Consider the following 18037-nt stretch of genomic DNA (forward strand, 5'->3'; position numbering starts at 1 on the left):
ACCTTCGCTGCTCAGATCTAAATTAGCTCCAGTGACCAGACATAGAAACAACACCCACAAAGAGGTTACAGTGCACGACTCCTTTTGATTCATGCTCTACTGTTCCAGTGATGGAGTACTGGATTGAATACAGCTCGGTGAATACTGATCTGCAGAGGCTGGACTTTATGATTTTTAACCTACGATGATATCACCTTCAGCTTCATCCTTCTTTATTGAACTGGATTGGACTACTGAAGAACATGTGTAATTAAGTAAAGAAATCTGACAAGAACCATTAACACAAGCCCAATTTGATTATACTACTAAAGAACTTTGCTCAGACATCATTAGTTTAATAACAGCTTTATTGTTAATTACCAGGCTTACACCAAAAGAATGGGTGAGGTATGCTGTTGGAGGGGGGCGGGGGGTGCTGAAGTATCAAACCAATAGCACTCCAGCAAAGGTCATTAACTTAATAGCTGAGGAAATAAAATTATCAAACAAAATAATGGCTGTGTGGTAATTAAGAATAATGAGAGAAGAAAGGCTGAGCAGATGACTGTCAGTGGGGGCAAATATTATTCAGAGTCTGTTAATATAGCATTAATTTTTATGAAGTAAGAAATACTTTAAATTTGCAGTGGCTTGAAGCAATCAGGAATTGATTGTAGCTGCAATTACTGTGACCATTACAGCAAAGGGCATACAGAAGGATCTTGGGGTGCAAATCCATTGACTCCTGAAAATGGCTACACAAATGAATGGGGGGGATGGATTGTAAAAATGGCGAATAGCTTGCTGGCCTTTGTTAGTCAGCATTCAGAGTATAAAAATAGTTAAGCCATGTTACAACTGGCTAAAGCTTTGTTAAGTTACATTTGGATCATTGAGTGCAGTTATAGTTGCCTCACAAAAGGAAGGATGTGGAGGCTTTGGAGCGTGTGTGGAAGACATTTACAAGGATTTGGCCTGGTATGGAATGTATTATCTACAAAGAGAGGTTGGACAAACTGCTGGAGCATTGGAGGATGAGGTGTGACTTGACAGAAGTATAATAAATTGTAGAATAGTAGAACAGGTGGTTAGGATCCTTTTCACCAGGGGAAATAGCAGAAGCAAATACGACAGTGGCATTTAGGAGACATTTAATGAGACAACAATCAGGAAATAGGGGGATACAGACCATGTGCAGACAGATGGGATTAATTTAGATCAGCATCATGGTGAATGCAGACATAGTGAGCAGAAGGGCATGTTCCTGCACTGCACTATGTTCTGTGCTCCATGTACTTTGCTACTGACATCAGTCATCTATTACATAAACACGGATATCAGGAATCCAAAACTTGTGCACTCTTACTGATTTATTTATTTATTTGTTACAGCTTGAAGTCTTAGCTTATTTGAGACCAATAGAGGATTAGACTTCTAACTTGTCAATTGCAACGATAATGAAACTTGTAACCCCCTCCTATTCTACTGCTTCCAAGAGGTGCCAATTCCTGATGCTAGGATTGTTGATAAAAATACCCAATTTTCAAAGGCTGGAGTTTAAAAGAAACACATGAACAATTGTACATTGAGTTTGACTGTGCTGCCAAAGGACCATGTTCAAATATCCCAAGTTTCTTAATGGCTTTGGCTTTATTACTAAGTGCATAAATACTTAAAGTGCTGCCTTCAGAGACTGCAAGATCTTGTGCCTTTGCATGAAGCTTGCACATACAGTGCCTTGAAAAAGTATTCAGCCCCCAACTCTTCGTTCACATAAATTAGTTAAGAGGGATTTTTATTAACCTAACTGTGAATTTTTATTTGTGAAATACCTGCTTTTTTCACAGTAGAACCCCCAAATACAGGAAATACTAAAGCATGAAAAGCTAAAAATTCAAAAACTAAAATGTCCGCAGTTCAAAAGTATATATCCACACTTTGCTCAGTAGGTAGCTGAACTATCTCTCACAGCTACTACAATGGAGGTCTTTTTGGATAAGCCGCTGTTAGCTTTGCACAATGTAATAGAGCAAGATTTGCCCATTTCTCCTTGGAAAATTGCTCAAGCTGCGCCAGGGTTAGTTGGGGAGCCAAAGTGGAAGCAATCTTAAAAGTCTTGCCAAAGATGTCTGATCAGGTTAAGGTCAGGAATCTGACTGGGCCACTCAAGAACATAAATTTTCTTCATTTGAAGCCACTCCATGGTTGCTGTGGCAGTGTGCTTTGGGTCATTGTCTGACTGGAAGATAAACCTCCCCAGTTTAAGCTCTCTAGCAAAGGCTAGCAAGTTTTATCCAGGATTTCTCTGTATTTATCAGCATTCACCTTCCTATTAATCCTAACCAGATTTCTAATCCCTGCTGCTGAAAAGCATCCCCATAGCATGATGCTACTTCCACCATACTTTACAGTAGGAATGGTGGGTACCTTTGCAAAATCTTTACAAGCAAGGATATGCTACTTTTAGTGGTACATGTGGCCAATTCTCTAGTTATACACTCACTTATGTGAACAAAGGGTTGGGGGCCTAAATACTTTATCAAGGCACTGCACATCATGAGCACTCAGAATTAGTCAGCCAAGTAGGTGGAGTAAGTTATTTTGTTTTCAGTTATGAGGGTTGCAAAGTAACACTCCAATTTGCAAATATTATCCTAAAAGTGAATTATGTAACATTCAATTCATTAATGCATCCAACTCCAAAGAATTTCCTTAGCTTTCATTCAGAATTCTACCATTCTGAATGTGGAAACCATAGAAAGGGTGCAGAGGAGATTTACAAGGATGTTGCCTGGATCGGGGAACATGCCTTATGAGAATAAGTTGAGTGAACTCAGCCTTTTCTCCTTGGAGTGACGAAGGATGAGAGGTGACTTGATAGAGCTGTACAAGATAATGAGTGACATTGATCATGTGGATAGTCAGAGGTTTTTCCCCAGGGCTTAAATGGCTAGCACAAGAGGGCATAGTTTAAAGGTGCTTGGAAGTAGGTACAGAGGAGATATCAGGGGGTAAGTTTTTTTTTTGTTTTTATACAGAGGGTGGCATGTGCGTGGAATGGGCTGCCAGTGACGGTGGTGGAGGTGGAAACGATAGGGTCTCTTAAGAGGCTCCTGGATGGCTACATGGAGCTTAGAAAAATAGAGGGCTATGGGTAAAGCCGGGGTAGTTCTAAGGCCTGTATTGTGTTGTATGTTTTCTATGTTTCTATTGTCTCTATAAGTGCCATCACACAGTTACAAGGATATTGATTATATTCAACTTTTCTATTTGTCTGGCACTTACCGTAAATTCCGGACTACAGAGCGCACCTGATTAAAAGCCGCACGCTCTAATTTTAGAAAGAAAATCAATTTTGTAATTGTACAGGCCGCACCGGATTTTAAGCTGCAGGTGTCCCACATTGTAATATGAGATATTTACACAGAAAGATATTACACATGAGGATTTTTTAACTTTTAATTAAATCCGTATGGTAACATAAACAAATACATATTGCAAATTCTTTTTTTCGAACAGTGCCTGTAACACAGCTACTTTTAAATATACATATGTATCGGTAACACACAAATTACGTTGCATATACTTTTTTACTGAACAGTGCACGAACAACATTCCAATATCTCCTAACGACTGGTAAAAAAATATATATATACTGCAGCCTACCAGGAAAAGTTATTGATCGCCTTCTTCATCTTCCTCCTGCGCACTAAAACCATCAAAGTCCTGTTCTTCAGTGTCCGAATTGAACAACCTCAGGATCTCGTCACTCACTTCAGTCTCTTCGTTGTCGCTCTCACTTGAGTGCACGCGGTCCTCTTCATCACGCAGCAGTCCAGCCTTTCGAAACCTGTTGGTGATGGTGGATGTTGTGACACGGCTCCACGCATTTAGGATCCACTGGCAGACTTGAGTTAAAGATGCTCTTCGCATGCGTCCTGTTTTGGTAAAGGATTTCCCACCGCTCGTCATCCAAGCCTCCCACACAACGCGCAGCGCCGTTTTTTTCTGTGAAAAAATCCCTCTGGTCGCTTGACGTAGCACTCTCTCAGCCAATCCTTCATTAGACTCTCCATCATCCAACCTTTCTTATTGACTTTCACCATGATTTCTTTTGGGAATTTTTCCTTTGGCATTGTCAGCCGCTTAAAAATCACCATCGGTGGAAGCTTTAGTCCGGATGCTGTGCAGCTCAGAACACAAGTAAAATGCGTTCTCTCATGGCCACTTGTTTTCAGTGTGATGGATGAGTCACCTTTTTTATTAACAGTCCGAGTGAGAGGCAGGTCAAACGTCAAAGGTACTTCATCCATATTTATGATATCATCTGGCCCGATGGAATTCTCCGCTATCTTTGTTTGAGTGAATGTGCGGATGTTAGCAAGTTTTTCCTCGTGGTCGGGAGGGAGCTGCTGACACAGAGTCGTGCGTACCCTGACGGACAGGCCTTTTCGTCTCATAAATCTAAAACACCACGATGGCTCACCTCTAAAATCTTCGATTTTCATTTTGGTGGTGATTGCTTTAGCCTTCAGTCTGATCTGCACGGTGGAAACACCACGGCCGCCTGCTCTCTGTGTGTTAACCCAGTCTTCAAGAAAATTTTCAAGTTCGGGCCATCTGCTATGATTACCTCTGAAAGCTTTCGTCGTCTTTTTGCATTGACTCAGTTCTTCACGCTGGCGTCTCCACCGTCTCACCATCGATTCATTTATGCCAAGATTATGTTCAGCAGCTCGATTTCCTTCTTCAACCGCCAGATTTATTCACCTTTAACTTAAAAGCTGCATCATATGCTTTTCTTCGAGTGTTTTCCATGTTGATGAGGGTGAGTACAAATGACTGATTTACAATAATTTAATTGTGAAAGTGCGCTTGATTTATCGTACAATTTCATTGGACCTCTGTGAACTACTCATCAATTTTATTGGTCTACTGTTACGAGGCAAAATGTTTTTGGCGGCATGAAAAAAAAACATGCATTAGCCGCACTGTAGTATAGGCCGCAGTGTTCAAAGCGTGGGAAAAAAGTAGCGGCTTATAGTCCGGAATTTACGGTATATATGTTGTAGAATGCTTCTTCCTTTATTCTTGGTTAAGGATTCTTTCTACTATGATAGACTAGACCTATTCTATTTCACATACAGGTTTCTACACCTGTACCTCTTTATAACACAAGAGCCAATAGTTCTGATAGATCACTGTCCACCATTACCTTACTTCTTGTTCTTCATTCTCAAAGGACTATACTTGCTGGGAAGCATGTTATCATGCCTACCACACAATGCCAATTTATCGGTCATCACAGGCACTCTTATCCCAAAATACTGACCTCAGCACTTAAAACAACTACCTGTCTACCTCCTACAGCACTGTCCTGGGCTCCTTTGCACAATTCACTAATTTATATATTATTCCTTCAATTCAGTTTACTGCTTGGAATGAGATGCCTTCTGTGTCAAGGTGACCACTTGGACATTGAACAATTTCAAAATACACATCAGTTCTGTTTGCACGTATAACCACGTTGTCCAAGTCACCTAGCACTTGAATAACTCTAACCTCAGCTTAATAATAGAAATCAGCCAGTGATCGCAAGAGCTACAGGCTGATATAATTACCCTGCAAACAATAGAGGAACTATGTACCAAAAGAACCCCTTATTGCCAAGACATCTCATCTTGAACAGCACCAGAAACGCTGTGGGCCATGTGTATAATTTCATCATGAAAACAGGGGCTTGCTTCCAGCATGACCTTGTTGCATGTGACTCGTGCTGCATTTATTGATCCTTCTGTGACACGCAGAGCTTTCTGGAAAACACTGCAGAGGTACTTTGTCTTTTCTGTTTTTTAAAAATATTTATTTATTGAGATACTGTGTGAAATGGGCCCTACCGGCCTTCAAACTACACTGCCTAACAATCCGCTGAGTTTGCCCAATCATGGAGCAATTTACAATGACCAATTAACCTAACAACCAGTATGTTCTTTGGTCTGTGGAAGGAAACTGGAGCATCCAGAGGAATCCCATGTGGTCACGGGTAGAAGGCACAGTTGCCATACAGGCAGCAGCAGAAATTGACCCCTGGTCTCTAGTACTGTACAGAGTTATGTTAACCAGTACGTTACTGTGTCACCCAGTTCTACTATTCGGCAGTTCAGGAAAACCAGTCAGCCGAGGATCTAAATATCAGCCCCCTGCATGGAACAGTCCTAGCTTGGACTCTCTTCAGGGCTTTTCTGAAGGGTTACACTTGTGTTTGCGGATGATGTGGCATTAACTGCACAAAGATCTGCAAAGGGAATGAGTGAAGTCTATTGAAAGGTCACCAATTCCTGATGGTTTGTAACCTCACAGTAAGCTAATGATCGCCACATTTCAAAAAAAATAAAATGAAGTACTGAAAGTAAAAGGTAATAGCTTTCTATTTAATTTTCAAAACCATGTCAAAAATAATGAAATGCAAATAGGGGTGTGTTGCCTTTATGGCATTTGTTTAGTTTATAATATTTTCGCTTTAGTAATTCATTTGTTAGCATTTTCTGGTTAAAGTTAAGATTGTTTAAAGTAAATTCGTTGTCTGTGATATATCGCGGCATGCGATGATGTCACACCCGGTTTCGCCGCATCTTATGGGAAAATACCGGTTTGGAGAAATGGGAAGGAGGGGGCTCACATATGCAGGATCAGCACAAGAAAAGTTTTCTTTCTAAGCACTAGAAACATCAGTGAAGCAACACCTTTTCACCATACGTTAATGTGGAAGAGTGAACAGTAAACGGTTAATCTTACTGTGATCCTGTTTTCATTGACTACGGTTTACCTCGGTGTTTAGTTCAGAGTTCCGTTACATCTGAGTGAGAACACTACAGTGAAAAGGCGGCATTATCAGGTGTTTCAAGTGCTGCAATGACAACTCGATCCGGCATCAAGTCGTTGCCATCCAGCGACGGGGCAGTAGGGCATCATCAAGTAAGGCTGCCCATGCAAAAGATAAGGCAGAAGCCACCAAGGTGCCAGTGTTCTACGCCGAACAAGAAGCAAAATTGAAAATGGAAGTGGCTGCCAGAGAAACCAAAAACCGGAAGGAAGCGGCTGCCAGAGAAGCTGAAAACCAGTTGGAAAGGGTAAGGATAGCATCAGAGTTAGAGGTGTTGACGCTACACCGAGAAGCAGAAGCTGCCAGGGTGGAAGCAGAGTTAACAGAAAATGCTGAAGAAATGCACGATCTGGTTGACGTAAAATCTACTTCAGAAAAGATCAGATTGGAACACACAAGTGACTATGTCCGATCTCAAATAGACCTGAAGATTCGTTCTTCCTCTCCATACTTATACGCTAACGCCCCATTTCATGAGGAGCCTCAGAGAGGCCCAATTGCATCACAACCATCCGAGGAAGACAATTTACCCTTGCAACTCCGTGATGAATTCAAGAATGAAAGGGCTGATGACAAATACTTCTCGACACCAAACTTACAATATTTGGCGAGAAGAGAGGCAAAGGCTGAACTCAGAACAGCAAAGTCCAGAACAGAGGTACGCCCTCGGTCATATACCCGCCGACATATTCCCCCAGGCCGCATGCCACTTACAGTTGAACCCATGGCACAGTATTTAGCATGATGAGATCTCGTCACTTCAGGACTATACCAATTTGACAATAAACCTGAAAATTACCGTGCATGGTACTCCACATTCACCAATGCTATCCACGGAGTCCAGCTCAGAGCAACCCAAGAGTTGGATCTTATGATGAAATGGCTGGGAAAAGAATCATGCGAACAAGTGAGACGCATACGTTCAGTGTACATCAACAACCCCAAGCTAGCCTTAAGCAAAGCATGGGAGAGACTTCGGGAGGGCTATGCGGCCCCCGAAATTATCGAAGCGGCACTATACCGATGTCTGGAAAATTTTCCTAAGGTGTCAGCCAAGGACCACACTAAGTTAAGAGAGCTCGGCGACTTACTCATGGAGATTCAAGGCGCCAAAGAAGATGGCTACTCAACTGGTCTATTATACCTAGATACTCCATACGGGATTAGACAAATCGTGGACAAACTTCCATTTGGGCTGTAGGAAAGGTGGGTGTCCGTTGGCGCAGAGTACAAGGAAGAGAACAATGGTCAATTTCCTCCCTTCAAGTATTTCACTAGGTTTGTATGCAAGGAGGCGAAGAAGCGAAACAACCCTAGCTTCATGGGTCCAGGAAGCAGTACAATTTACACCAAGCCAGATAAATCCACTTTGAATAATTTCAACATTAATAAACCTGTCTCAGTGCTTAAGACTGAAGCCTTTACAACTAACAACGACCCTAGCAAGAATTGTCCATTGCATAACAAATCCCACCCCCTCAAAAAATGCAGAACGTTTAGGGAAAAACCCCTTGAAGAGAGGATGGCCCTTCTCAAGGAGAAAAAAGTATGTTTTAAATGCTGTTCCTCTACCTCTCACCTTGCTAGAGAGTGTACGATCGCCGTGAAGTGCCCGGAATGTAATAGCACTAATCACGATGGGGCCATGCATCCCGGCCCGTTACCGCAAACTGACAAAGCTCCTTCACCCCCACAACAGGACGGCGGGGAGGGAGAGGCTCACTCCAGGACAACTGTTGTCAGCTCGAGCTGCACAGAAGTTTGCGGTCAAGCTCAGTCAAGCCGTTCTTGTTCAAAGATCTGCCTCACTAAGGTGTACCCTAAGGGAGCCAAAGACAAGGCCATCAAAGCCTATGTAATTCTGGACGATCAGAGCAATCGCTCACTAGTCAGTCCAGAGTTCTTTGACTTGTTCAACATTGAGAATAATCAGTTCCCATACTACCTTAGAACTTGCTCAGGCAGCGTGGAAACTTATGGAAGGAAGGCAGAAGGCTTCCAGCTCGAGTCCCTGGATGGTAAAGTCATCATCTGTCTCCCTCCACTCTTAGAGTGCAATGAAATTTTGAAGAACCGCACTGAGATCCCGACGCCAAGTGCAGTGCTACACCAGCCACATCGCCAAACACATCCCAGAACTGGATCCAAAAGCAGAAGTACTCCTGCTATTAGGAAGAGATGTTCTCCGGGTGCACAAGGTTAGGCAGCAGGTCAATGGACCACACGACGCCCCCTTTGCGCAACACCTGGATCTGGGCTGGGTGGTGATAGGAGAGGTGTGCCTTGGCAATGTACACAAACTGATGGTTAGTACACTCAAGACCAATGTGCTAGAGAGTGGCCGCCATTCAATTTTTCAACCCCGCACAATTTTCATGTGTATCAAGGAGAACACAAAAGGCAAAAACAAGAAAAAGAAGAAGAAAGGCAAAACTGCAAAACGTGATAGTGAAATTTCTGGTGAGTGTACCATAAATCTAAGCACACAAGAGAACTTGGGTAATGCTTTTCATAATGAGTTCCATCATGAGAAAACCAAAGAGAGTTGCAACTCATTAGAGAAAGGTGGTCAACAGCCAGTATGGGTAACACAAATTCTGTCAGAAAATGATTTTTCACAGTTTTCACAAATTCCAACGCCCTGTCTGCCAGACTGTGGAAGAGGAACAAAAACCCTGAAAAGGAAACCTGAGATGCAGCAACGCACTCGATTGACCCAAGAGGTACTGAGTACACTAATGGCAGAGGTCCCAGCCATTATAAATGCACGACCACTCCTACCTGTGTCTTCTGACCCAGAAAACCCCTTCATACTTTCGCCATCAATGCTCCTTACGCAGAAGGCAGGAGCCCCCCCTCCACCAGGGGACTTCTCTGACAAGGATTTGTACACAAAGCGATGGAAACAGGTCCAGGCTCTGGCAAATCGGTTCTGGTCTCATTGGAGACAGGAATATCTACCTTTGTTGCAACACAGATAAAAGTGGACAGAACCCTGCAGGAATCTTCAAGTTGGAGATTTAGTCCTGCTCAGGGACAAGCAAATCACCCGCAACAGCTGGCCAATGGCCAGAATCACTGCCACATTCCCTAGTAGGGATGGATATGTCAGGAAGGTTGAGTTGAAAACTACCGACCAAGGTGATGTGAAAATTTACCAAAGGCCAGTTACAGTACCTAAGGACTGATTTAGAGACTGAAGTTTTGTATTATGTTCATTGTGACCTTACGAAGGTCAAGCGGGGAGTGTGTTGCCTTTAAGGCATTTGTTTAGTTTATAATATTTTCGCTTTAGTAATTCATTTGTTAGCATTTTCTAGTTAAAGTTAAGATTGATTAAAGTAAATTCGTTGTCTGTGATATATCATGGCATGCGATGACGTCACACCCGGTTTCGCCGCGTCTTTTGGGAAAATACCAGTTTGGAGAAACGGGAAGGAGGGGGCTCACATGTGCAGGATCAGCGCAAGAAAAGTTTTCTTTCTACGCACTGGAAACATCAGTGAAGCAACGCCTTTTCACCATACGTTAATGTGGAAGAGTGAACAGTAAACGGTTAATCTTACTGCAATCCTGTTTTCATTGACTACGGTTTACCTCGGTGTTTAGTTCAGTTCCGTTACACCTGAGCGAGAACACTACAAGGGGATTAAAAGCAGTAGTGATAAAAAAAAAATCAGTAAATTAATGCCAATACTGTGCAAAGCCCTATAAATGTTATACCTTTGGGAATAGAAAACTGGAATCTTTTAAATAGTGATAAAACTTCAGTAAAGCTATAACATTAAATAATTCACTCTTAATAGTTGACAATATGTAGCTTTGGAGATCAGCATTAAACATAGAAAATGAAGCACAACAGACACGTAGGCTAGAGATTCAACTGGATCATTCCACTGTAATTCCAGTTCCCTGCACCCAATTCACATTTTAATGATGTAATAGCTTCTAATTTTACAGTTAATTTTGACAATGTTGCTTTGTCTGGAAATGATTCCTTTTGCAGCTTTAGTGTTTATGTTAAACTGATAATCATAATCAATGTAAAAGATTGTTTCCACTAGTTGGAAACAATCTTTCACTAATTATTCTTAAAACTTATACAAATTTAAACATTTTCATTGACCGCCTTCCACTCAACTTCTCTGTTCCAGTGAGGAATAGGTATAATTTTTAAACCTCTCTTTAATTATGACCACTGCCTCAACTCAGCAAACCAATTTTGCATTGCATTTTTCTCATACATTGTATATGCTTTTGATAATGGAATGATCAAATCCATGACAAAATTAAACATTATTAAGAATTGACTTAATTATTCCCCAAAATGCATAAAAATAATGTAAAGTCTAAAAATAACTAAGTTACCAAAATGTTTTATTAAAGAATCTTACTTTCACAAGGTGAGATAATAATCATCTTGAACAGCAAAATACTTTCCCACTTTTGAGACTTGCATTTTGATTCTTGGCCTGTGTTATTTCAAGACCGACACTAAATGATTTAAAATAAATGGGTTATGGATGACATTCAAATTAGCCAATTTGAAAAACCTATGGTTTAATATTTATACCAAGCATTAATAGGTCAAGCATAACACAAGCCAAAGGCAAAATGGATCGCTTCAAATTCCTTCTCTACAACTGCAAATGCAAGTTTTACAAAATGTAATTGTTACTCAATGAGTCCAAGTTGTTAACAGTTTGAAAGGAATATTGCAAGGTGATGTGGCCTTTATTTCTTTAAACCATGTTAAATAACAATCTGAAATATCATGAAAGCATGGAGAATGTATCACAGGACTTTAATGAGCTTATGTTATTTGTACAGAAATATGTAAAGTCCAGTTTATAAATGTGTAACAAGATGAAAATTAATTCTGGTCTCTCTATTCCAATCTAATTTAGTTCTATGCTAATCTGCAACCTGAATATGAAAAATTAATTAAGATTTAATTTCATCATGATTGCAGAATTTTTCATTCATCCCCCTACTACCTATAAATACACATATACTATGAATTTATTGTTTTATAAGTTTGTCACACCTGCATTTATACAACAGTCTTATAAGTGGTTAACAATCCAATCACAGGAACATAGTCAGACCAAAATTAATTATGAGCCAAACAATGAAATAATACATTAGCTGGCACTAGCTTAGAAAGAAGTTTGGAAATAGAGAGAAAAAGTACCCATTTTATATAACAAGCCTAATCCCACATTCAATGAAGTTACTTTCTGAATATCATCAATATGTAAATACAATAGCCAATTCACACACAGCAAGGTTCCCCAAAATGAAAAATTATAACAACCAGGTTATCTGTTTTAATGCTCGATAAATGTTGATCAACTTGGCAGGATAGTTTAGAGACACAAGAAATTGCAGATGCTGGAGTCTGGAGCAACAATCTGCCGGTGGAACTCAGCAGGTTGAGCAGTACTTGTTCAGGGGAAGGAATTGTTCTTGTTTTGGGGTGAGAAGTTGACAATTCCTTTTCCTCCAAAGATGCTGCCATGAATCCCTTGTGTTATCTATTGCCATGATAATTCCCTGCTTCTCTTCAAAACAGATCCAAGGAATCTTTAACTCAGAGAGACTAGGAGCATATATGGCTCTATCCAAATACCAAAGGTGAGCATCATCAAAAACACTGCACTGAAATGTTAGCCAAGACTTGTGTTCATGGTTCTAGAGTTAAACGTGAATCTATAAACTTCTCACTCAGGATTTCTTACTGCCATTTGATTCATAGCTGATGGCAAGAGAAGTTAATGGAAATTAGTTGACACAGTTGACAATCAGGAGCAGTGCAAAGGAAAACTGGGATGTAAACTGAGTGGCCACTTTATAAGCTACCCCAGCTCCTTAATGCAAATATCTAATCAACCAATCTTGTGGCAGTAACTCAATGCATAAAAGCATGCAGACATGTTTAAGAAGTTGAATTGTTACAGACTAAACATCAGAATGGGGAAGAAATATAATCTAAGTGACTTTGATTGTGAAATGATTGTTGGTGCCAAATGGGATGCTTTAAATATCTCAGAAACTGCTAATCTCCTGGGATTTTTACACACAATAATCTCTAGAGTTTAGAGAATGGTACACACAAAAAAAAAACACCCAGTGAGCAGCATTTCTGTGAGTGAAAATGCCTTATTAGTGACAGAAGTCAAAGGAGAAAGATCAGACTGGTTGAAGCTGACAGGAAGGTGACAATTTACAACACTAGCTTGCAGAAGAACAACTCTGAATGCACAACATATCAAATCTTAAAGTGGATGGGCTACAGCAACAGAAGCCCACACCTAGTTCCACTCCTGTACCTAATAAAGTGGCCACCCAGTGTATTTGACAGATATGAAAGTTCTCAGATTTTAGGGTTGGTGATTATTGCAATAGGGAAAAGCCAATGGTTTTGAAAGTCTGGATAAATCAGGATGAAAATAGAAAGCAATACTTAACTAATATACTATTAAAAGCCTTCTTGGAAAAACAGTATATGTATACTTGCATTTAAAGCATTTCATAAGACATAGTGCTTGTTCACATCAATTTCTCCTTCCAAAGTAGGACCAGGCTGAAATATACTTGGATCACACATTTTTGTTTATAACACAAAAGGGAGATCATTCAGCTTATTACTGTATACCTGTATCGGTTCCTTGAGCTATAAATGAATCAAATCAATTTCCTGCTAAAATTTCGGCAGTTAAAAGTTGAAGATTTCCAGGAAAAGATAGCAATGCAGAAAACAAAGCTTTTTTTAATATGAAGTTAAGAAAAATGCATGAACTAATGCCAAATAGAAGTCTAGTAAGGGATGGCAGTATACTCATAAAAAGGCATAAAATTATAAGCATTAAATCAAGACAGCAAATTTTGGTAGATAATCAGCAATTGGGACTGAATGGATCCATAAATGATTCAAACAGAGTTGATCAAAATATACTTCCAACAAAATACTATTAACCACAGTCATAGTATACAGTGTAAGTTGCAAACACAGTGATGCGTATCTGGTGCACATTGTTCATAAGAGTATCATGGGACAAATTCTTTGAAAATTTATCAATGTTAATGTAAAGAAAAATTTAATACAAATATTTTTGCATTTCATTTGTTGAAGTCTTGTAGGCCCCAACAAGCATGCTGGGCTTGGGAAGGGGACTAGAAAGAGGATGTTGTCACAAAAATAAACAAAATTTGCAGTTTAGCAAAATATGTGTACTTTCAATTTAAGCAAGTTCATATTAATCCTTCACTATCTTTAGAGGCTTTATTTGAAATAAAAGTAAACCAAAGTGGCAAATTTAATCTTTAAATAAACCCTTTCTAAGACTTCATAATGCGCACCTGCAGGCCTACAAAGATAGAAGACCAAAACATACTGCTATTAAAATGTTTATTACAACAATAAATAGATAGAGAGCAATTCTATTTAACTTATTCTTGGAAGAAATTTTTATCATCCATCATCCATGGTCAGATGTAAAGAACATCTAAGTATTTTTATTTACTAAGTACAAATGACTACACCAATCGTATACTTACTGATATGGTAATACATAATGGGAAAATTATAGAAGATAGAATGTCAAGGCTCACATCAAGTTTGAATTAGCTTCTAGATGAGGGTGAGAAATAAAAACTCGGATTATCAATCTACTGTCCAGAGTTAAGGTCAACACATATTTGTTGATGCTTATTGGCTTCTGTAACGTTTGTTTTAAAATACAAGCCTCTTAAGGAGTGATTGTGTGAATATATATGAATTGCTAGTCAAGACTTTGCAAGTCCGCCTCTGCAATCTATTATAATTGATAGTTCCAATTAATCTAAAGTTACCCTTCCAGTCTACATGTCCTAATTTAGTCAACACAGACACTACAGGACCATAGTCTTTGTTCTCTAGTGTTTTCCCTCATTGCTGCTTTGAAAGTTAGTTAGAATTCTGACAATGCATTTACAGTCCTACACAAAACTAGGTAGCACACGTGCAAGATAAAGGTTAACATGATTCACCAAAAATAACTTATTTTGAAGCACTAAGAATTATAAAGTATTGCAAACTACTTCTCAATTTTTACTTTGGGATGACATATTTATTTAGACGGTGTTAGGATTTGTTACTTTTATGCCAATGGGAAAGATTTGAGTGTTCTGTGGAATCTCGTGCACTTTCCAGAAAACTCACCAAAACGTTCTCTATTTTATGGAGTTTTGGTTCTTGCTCATCAAAGCAGCTTACTTCTGGGTTACACATAAACTTTCTCATCTGCTCTCAGCCAAATCACCAGAATCCAACTGCCTAGCACCCAATAATAAACGACTGGAATGAAAGCAGTCTTGTTAATATTCCGATGATCACTTTGCAGGAAATATCACGAACCTAACCATGCATAAACCCAAAAAATATACAACCTAGTAGCTAATATGTAAAAGTATTTCTCATTTGTGCTGAAATATTGCCACTGTTGGCATGGAGTCCTTGACTGCAAAACTTTAGCAATATCATTAAGTAAATTCCGACTGATAATTCCTCAGCCTGGAGAAGGAAAACTGATGGTGCACATCTGGCAAACCTTAATCAGCGGAAGAAACCCACAGTGCTTATCTGATAAACCTCAATTAAAACAGGGGGAAACCTGATGGCAATGCTTAACGGAAGAAAGTGGGGAATCCAAGATATAATTTCAAGAAACTAACAGTCTTTACAACACCTTCATTAACTGCTACAGGAATCGGATTGCTGACTTGTACGTAATTCTTTAATTAGTAGTTTCATCTAGTCCCTCCGTAAACTGCGGTGAACTACCGTTCCACAAACCACGGTAACATTTTAAAACTATAATCGTGATCGACCAAATAAACTCCTTAATCAAAGCTCTTCCACACTCCTACGAACTCTAAGTATAATCGATGGATTTCGAGTACTTTTAATTGATCCACAAAATTTGGAGTCCGTCGCTGATCGGAAAGCAAATCAGGAGTACACCGGCTACTTACAAAATAGTTGTCTGTGCAGAAACTTCGGGGACATTTTCCAACATTAAATGCATGCACCGCACAGTCGTCCGAAAGCAAAGACATCGGCTGGGGCAAGACGAACACAAAGGAGAGAAAAATAAAAAAACGTTCACTAAGAACACAAAACATTTTGCCGGCATGATGAAGCAGCGCCGATTTTGCCTGAGCACCAATGGTCAGATTCAAGCCCAACTTCGAGGAAAGAACCTATAGGAGGCACGTGTAGCCTATCAAACCAGTCAGTTTCAACCCGGTCACTTCAAAGTCTACTCTTGCATACCATCCAGTATTAGAATTTACTGAATGTCCAGATAAGCCTATGAAATTAATATTGTTGTTATTTGCATTTTTGCGTATATACTTACTTTACCTATCTATAGGTGGTTTTATACTACTTATCAAATATGGCTAACTAGATTAGTGATTTGGATAGTATGTTCAGAAAATTCAATATTCAAGCAAATTAAAACTACGATGAATTAAAAATAATTTGTTGGTGCATACTGAAATCTGTTGTGTTTTAAATATGCTCTTAGTTTTATTTATTTAGTGTGTGTAAACTGATACCCATAATAATGTGTGCACGTGAGCCGCCTGGTGGTTAAAATGTTCCTCTTTCAAACATAAGGATGCTAGCTAAATTAGCAGTTTTGTTCCATTTCACGTATATAAAAATAAAGGTTTCATAAAACTTAAATAGTTAATAAAAACCCAACATTCGTAAAACCTTAACTTCAGCTTTCCGAATAGATGCCTGCTCTGCAAAAGCAAATGCAGAAAATATTTCCACTTTGAACTGTGATTGTTTCGCTTTCCACGGGTCCCGTATTTAAGAGCTTTCTGAAACGTTGACCTTTACTATTTTCATGGGTGCTAACCGGCCTGCTTAATTTCCCCAGCATTTTCTGTGTTTCAGATTTCTAGCATTTGCAAGTTCACCCTCGCTCCCTCCCCCTTCACCCCACAGTATAAATCTGGTGGCAATTTACTGCACGTAGTACATCTTCACATGTCTCTGAAATGCCCCTAAGTATTTTACACAGCTAAGTGTAGAAATATACATTTTGTCAGTTGAGAAATGAACTTTCCATGGCTGAGATCATGAAAGCCTTCAGATAATTCTTTTGAATTGTTTCAGATACTTAATGGATTTGATAAGGTAGAGAATGTAAGAAAATTCCATGGGTGGAAATAGCCAATACAGAATAGCATAACAATCATTACAACTACAAAATTCAAAGACCAAGTCATACAAAGTTGTAGACATGGGACATATTTTCCCTCAAAAATTGATTTAAAATAACTTCACTAACAGTTGATACCAACAGCAACTCCCTAGAAATTATTGATGTACATTACCAGTTTGTATATTAGTACACTTGAAACATCAGTGCATTAAGAAAACTTTCCATTAGACTGACGACACAATATATCCCATAATTCTACAATTGCAGTAATAATCCCAATACTTTCACTTGTGTTCCAAGAGGCCATCCTCTTTATCCTTCATTTAAAAAATAATTAAACAATGGGTTCATGGTATATAGCAATGTGTCCATAGCAATGTCCAGCAAGCAATCCAAATAGTCTATATTCAAATTCATTCCTATTTTGTGGTCCTTTCTCACTTAATTGCGGTTTAAGAGCCTTTGATTGTGGCAGGACTGTTCACTCACATCTTCCTATACTCTTCCTGATCATCATCATCATGTGCCATTTCATATTATTTAGGTGATCATGGTTACCATGATTGTTCTGGCAAATTTTTCTACAGAAGTGGTTTGTCATTGCCTTGGTTGGTGACCCCAACCATTAGATAGATAGATAGATAGATACTTTATTCATCCCCAAGGGGAAATTCAACATTTTTCCAGTGTCCCATACACTTATTGTAGCGAAACTAATTACATACAGTATTTAACTCAGTATAAATATATACATCTAAAATCACCCTCCCAAAAAGCATTAATAAATAGCTTTTAAAAAGTTCTTAAAAAGTTACTGAAGTGCATTGAGTGGTAATTTAAACTCAGTCCTAACCCCGGCACTTTAACATGTCTTGCCCCTGGTGGTTGAATTGTAGAGCCGAATGGCGTTGGGGAGTAATGATCTCTTCATCCTGTCTGAGGAGCATTGCAT

At 39.3% G+C, this 18037-nt stretch overlaps 1 protein-coding gene across 1 annotated transcript in view; it reads right to left on the reverse strand.

Annotated features, from left to right (window-relative positions):
• LOC132399839 (peroxidasin homolog) overlaps positions 1-16161 on the reverse strand; it is a 234550-nt gene extending 218389 nt beyond the window's left edge. Inside the window, exon 1 of the mRNA XM_059980655.1 lies at positions 15878-16161. Within this exon, the coding sequence (XP_059836638.1) occupies positions 15878-16038 (161 nt within the window). The 5' untranslated portion in view covers positions 16039-16161. The remainder of the gene's footprint in view (positions 1-15877) is intronic.
• Positions 16162-18037: the final 1876 nt, after the last annotated feature.

Source organism: Hypanus sabinus, chromosome 9 (genome assembly GCF_030144855.1).
Source record: "Hypanus sabinus isolate sHypSab1 chromosome 9, sHypSab1.hap1, whole genome shotgun sequence".
NCBI lineage: Eukaryota > Metazoa > Chordata > Chondrichthyes > Myliobatiformes > Dasyatidae > Hypanus > Hypanus sabinus.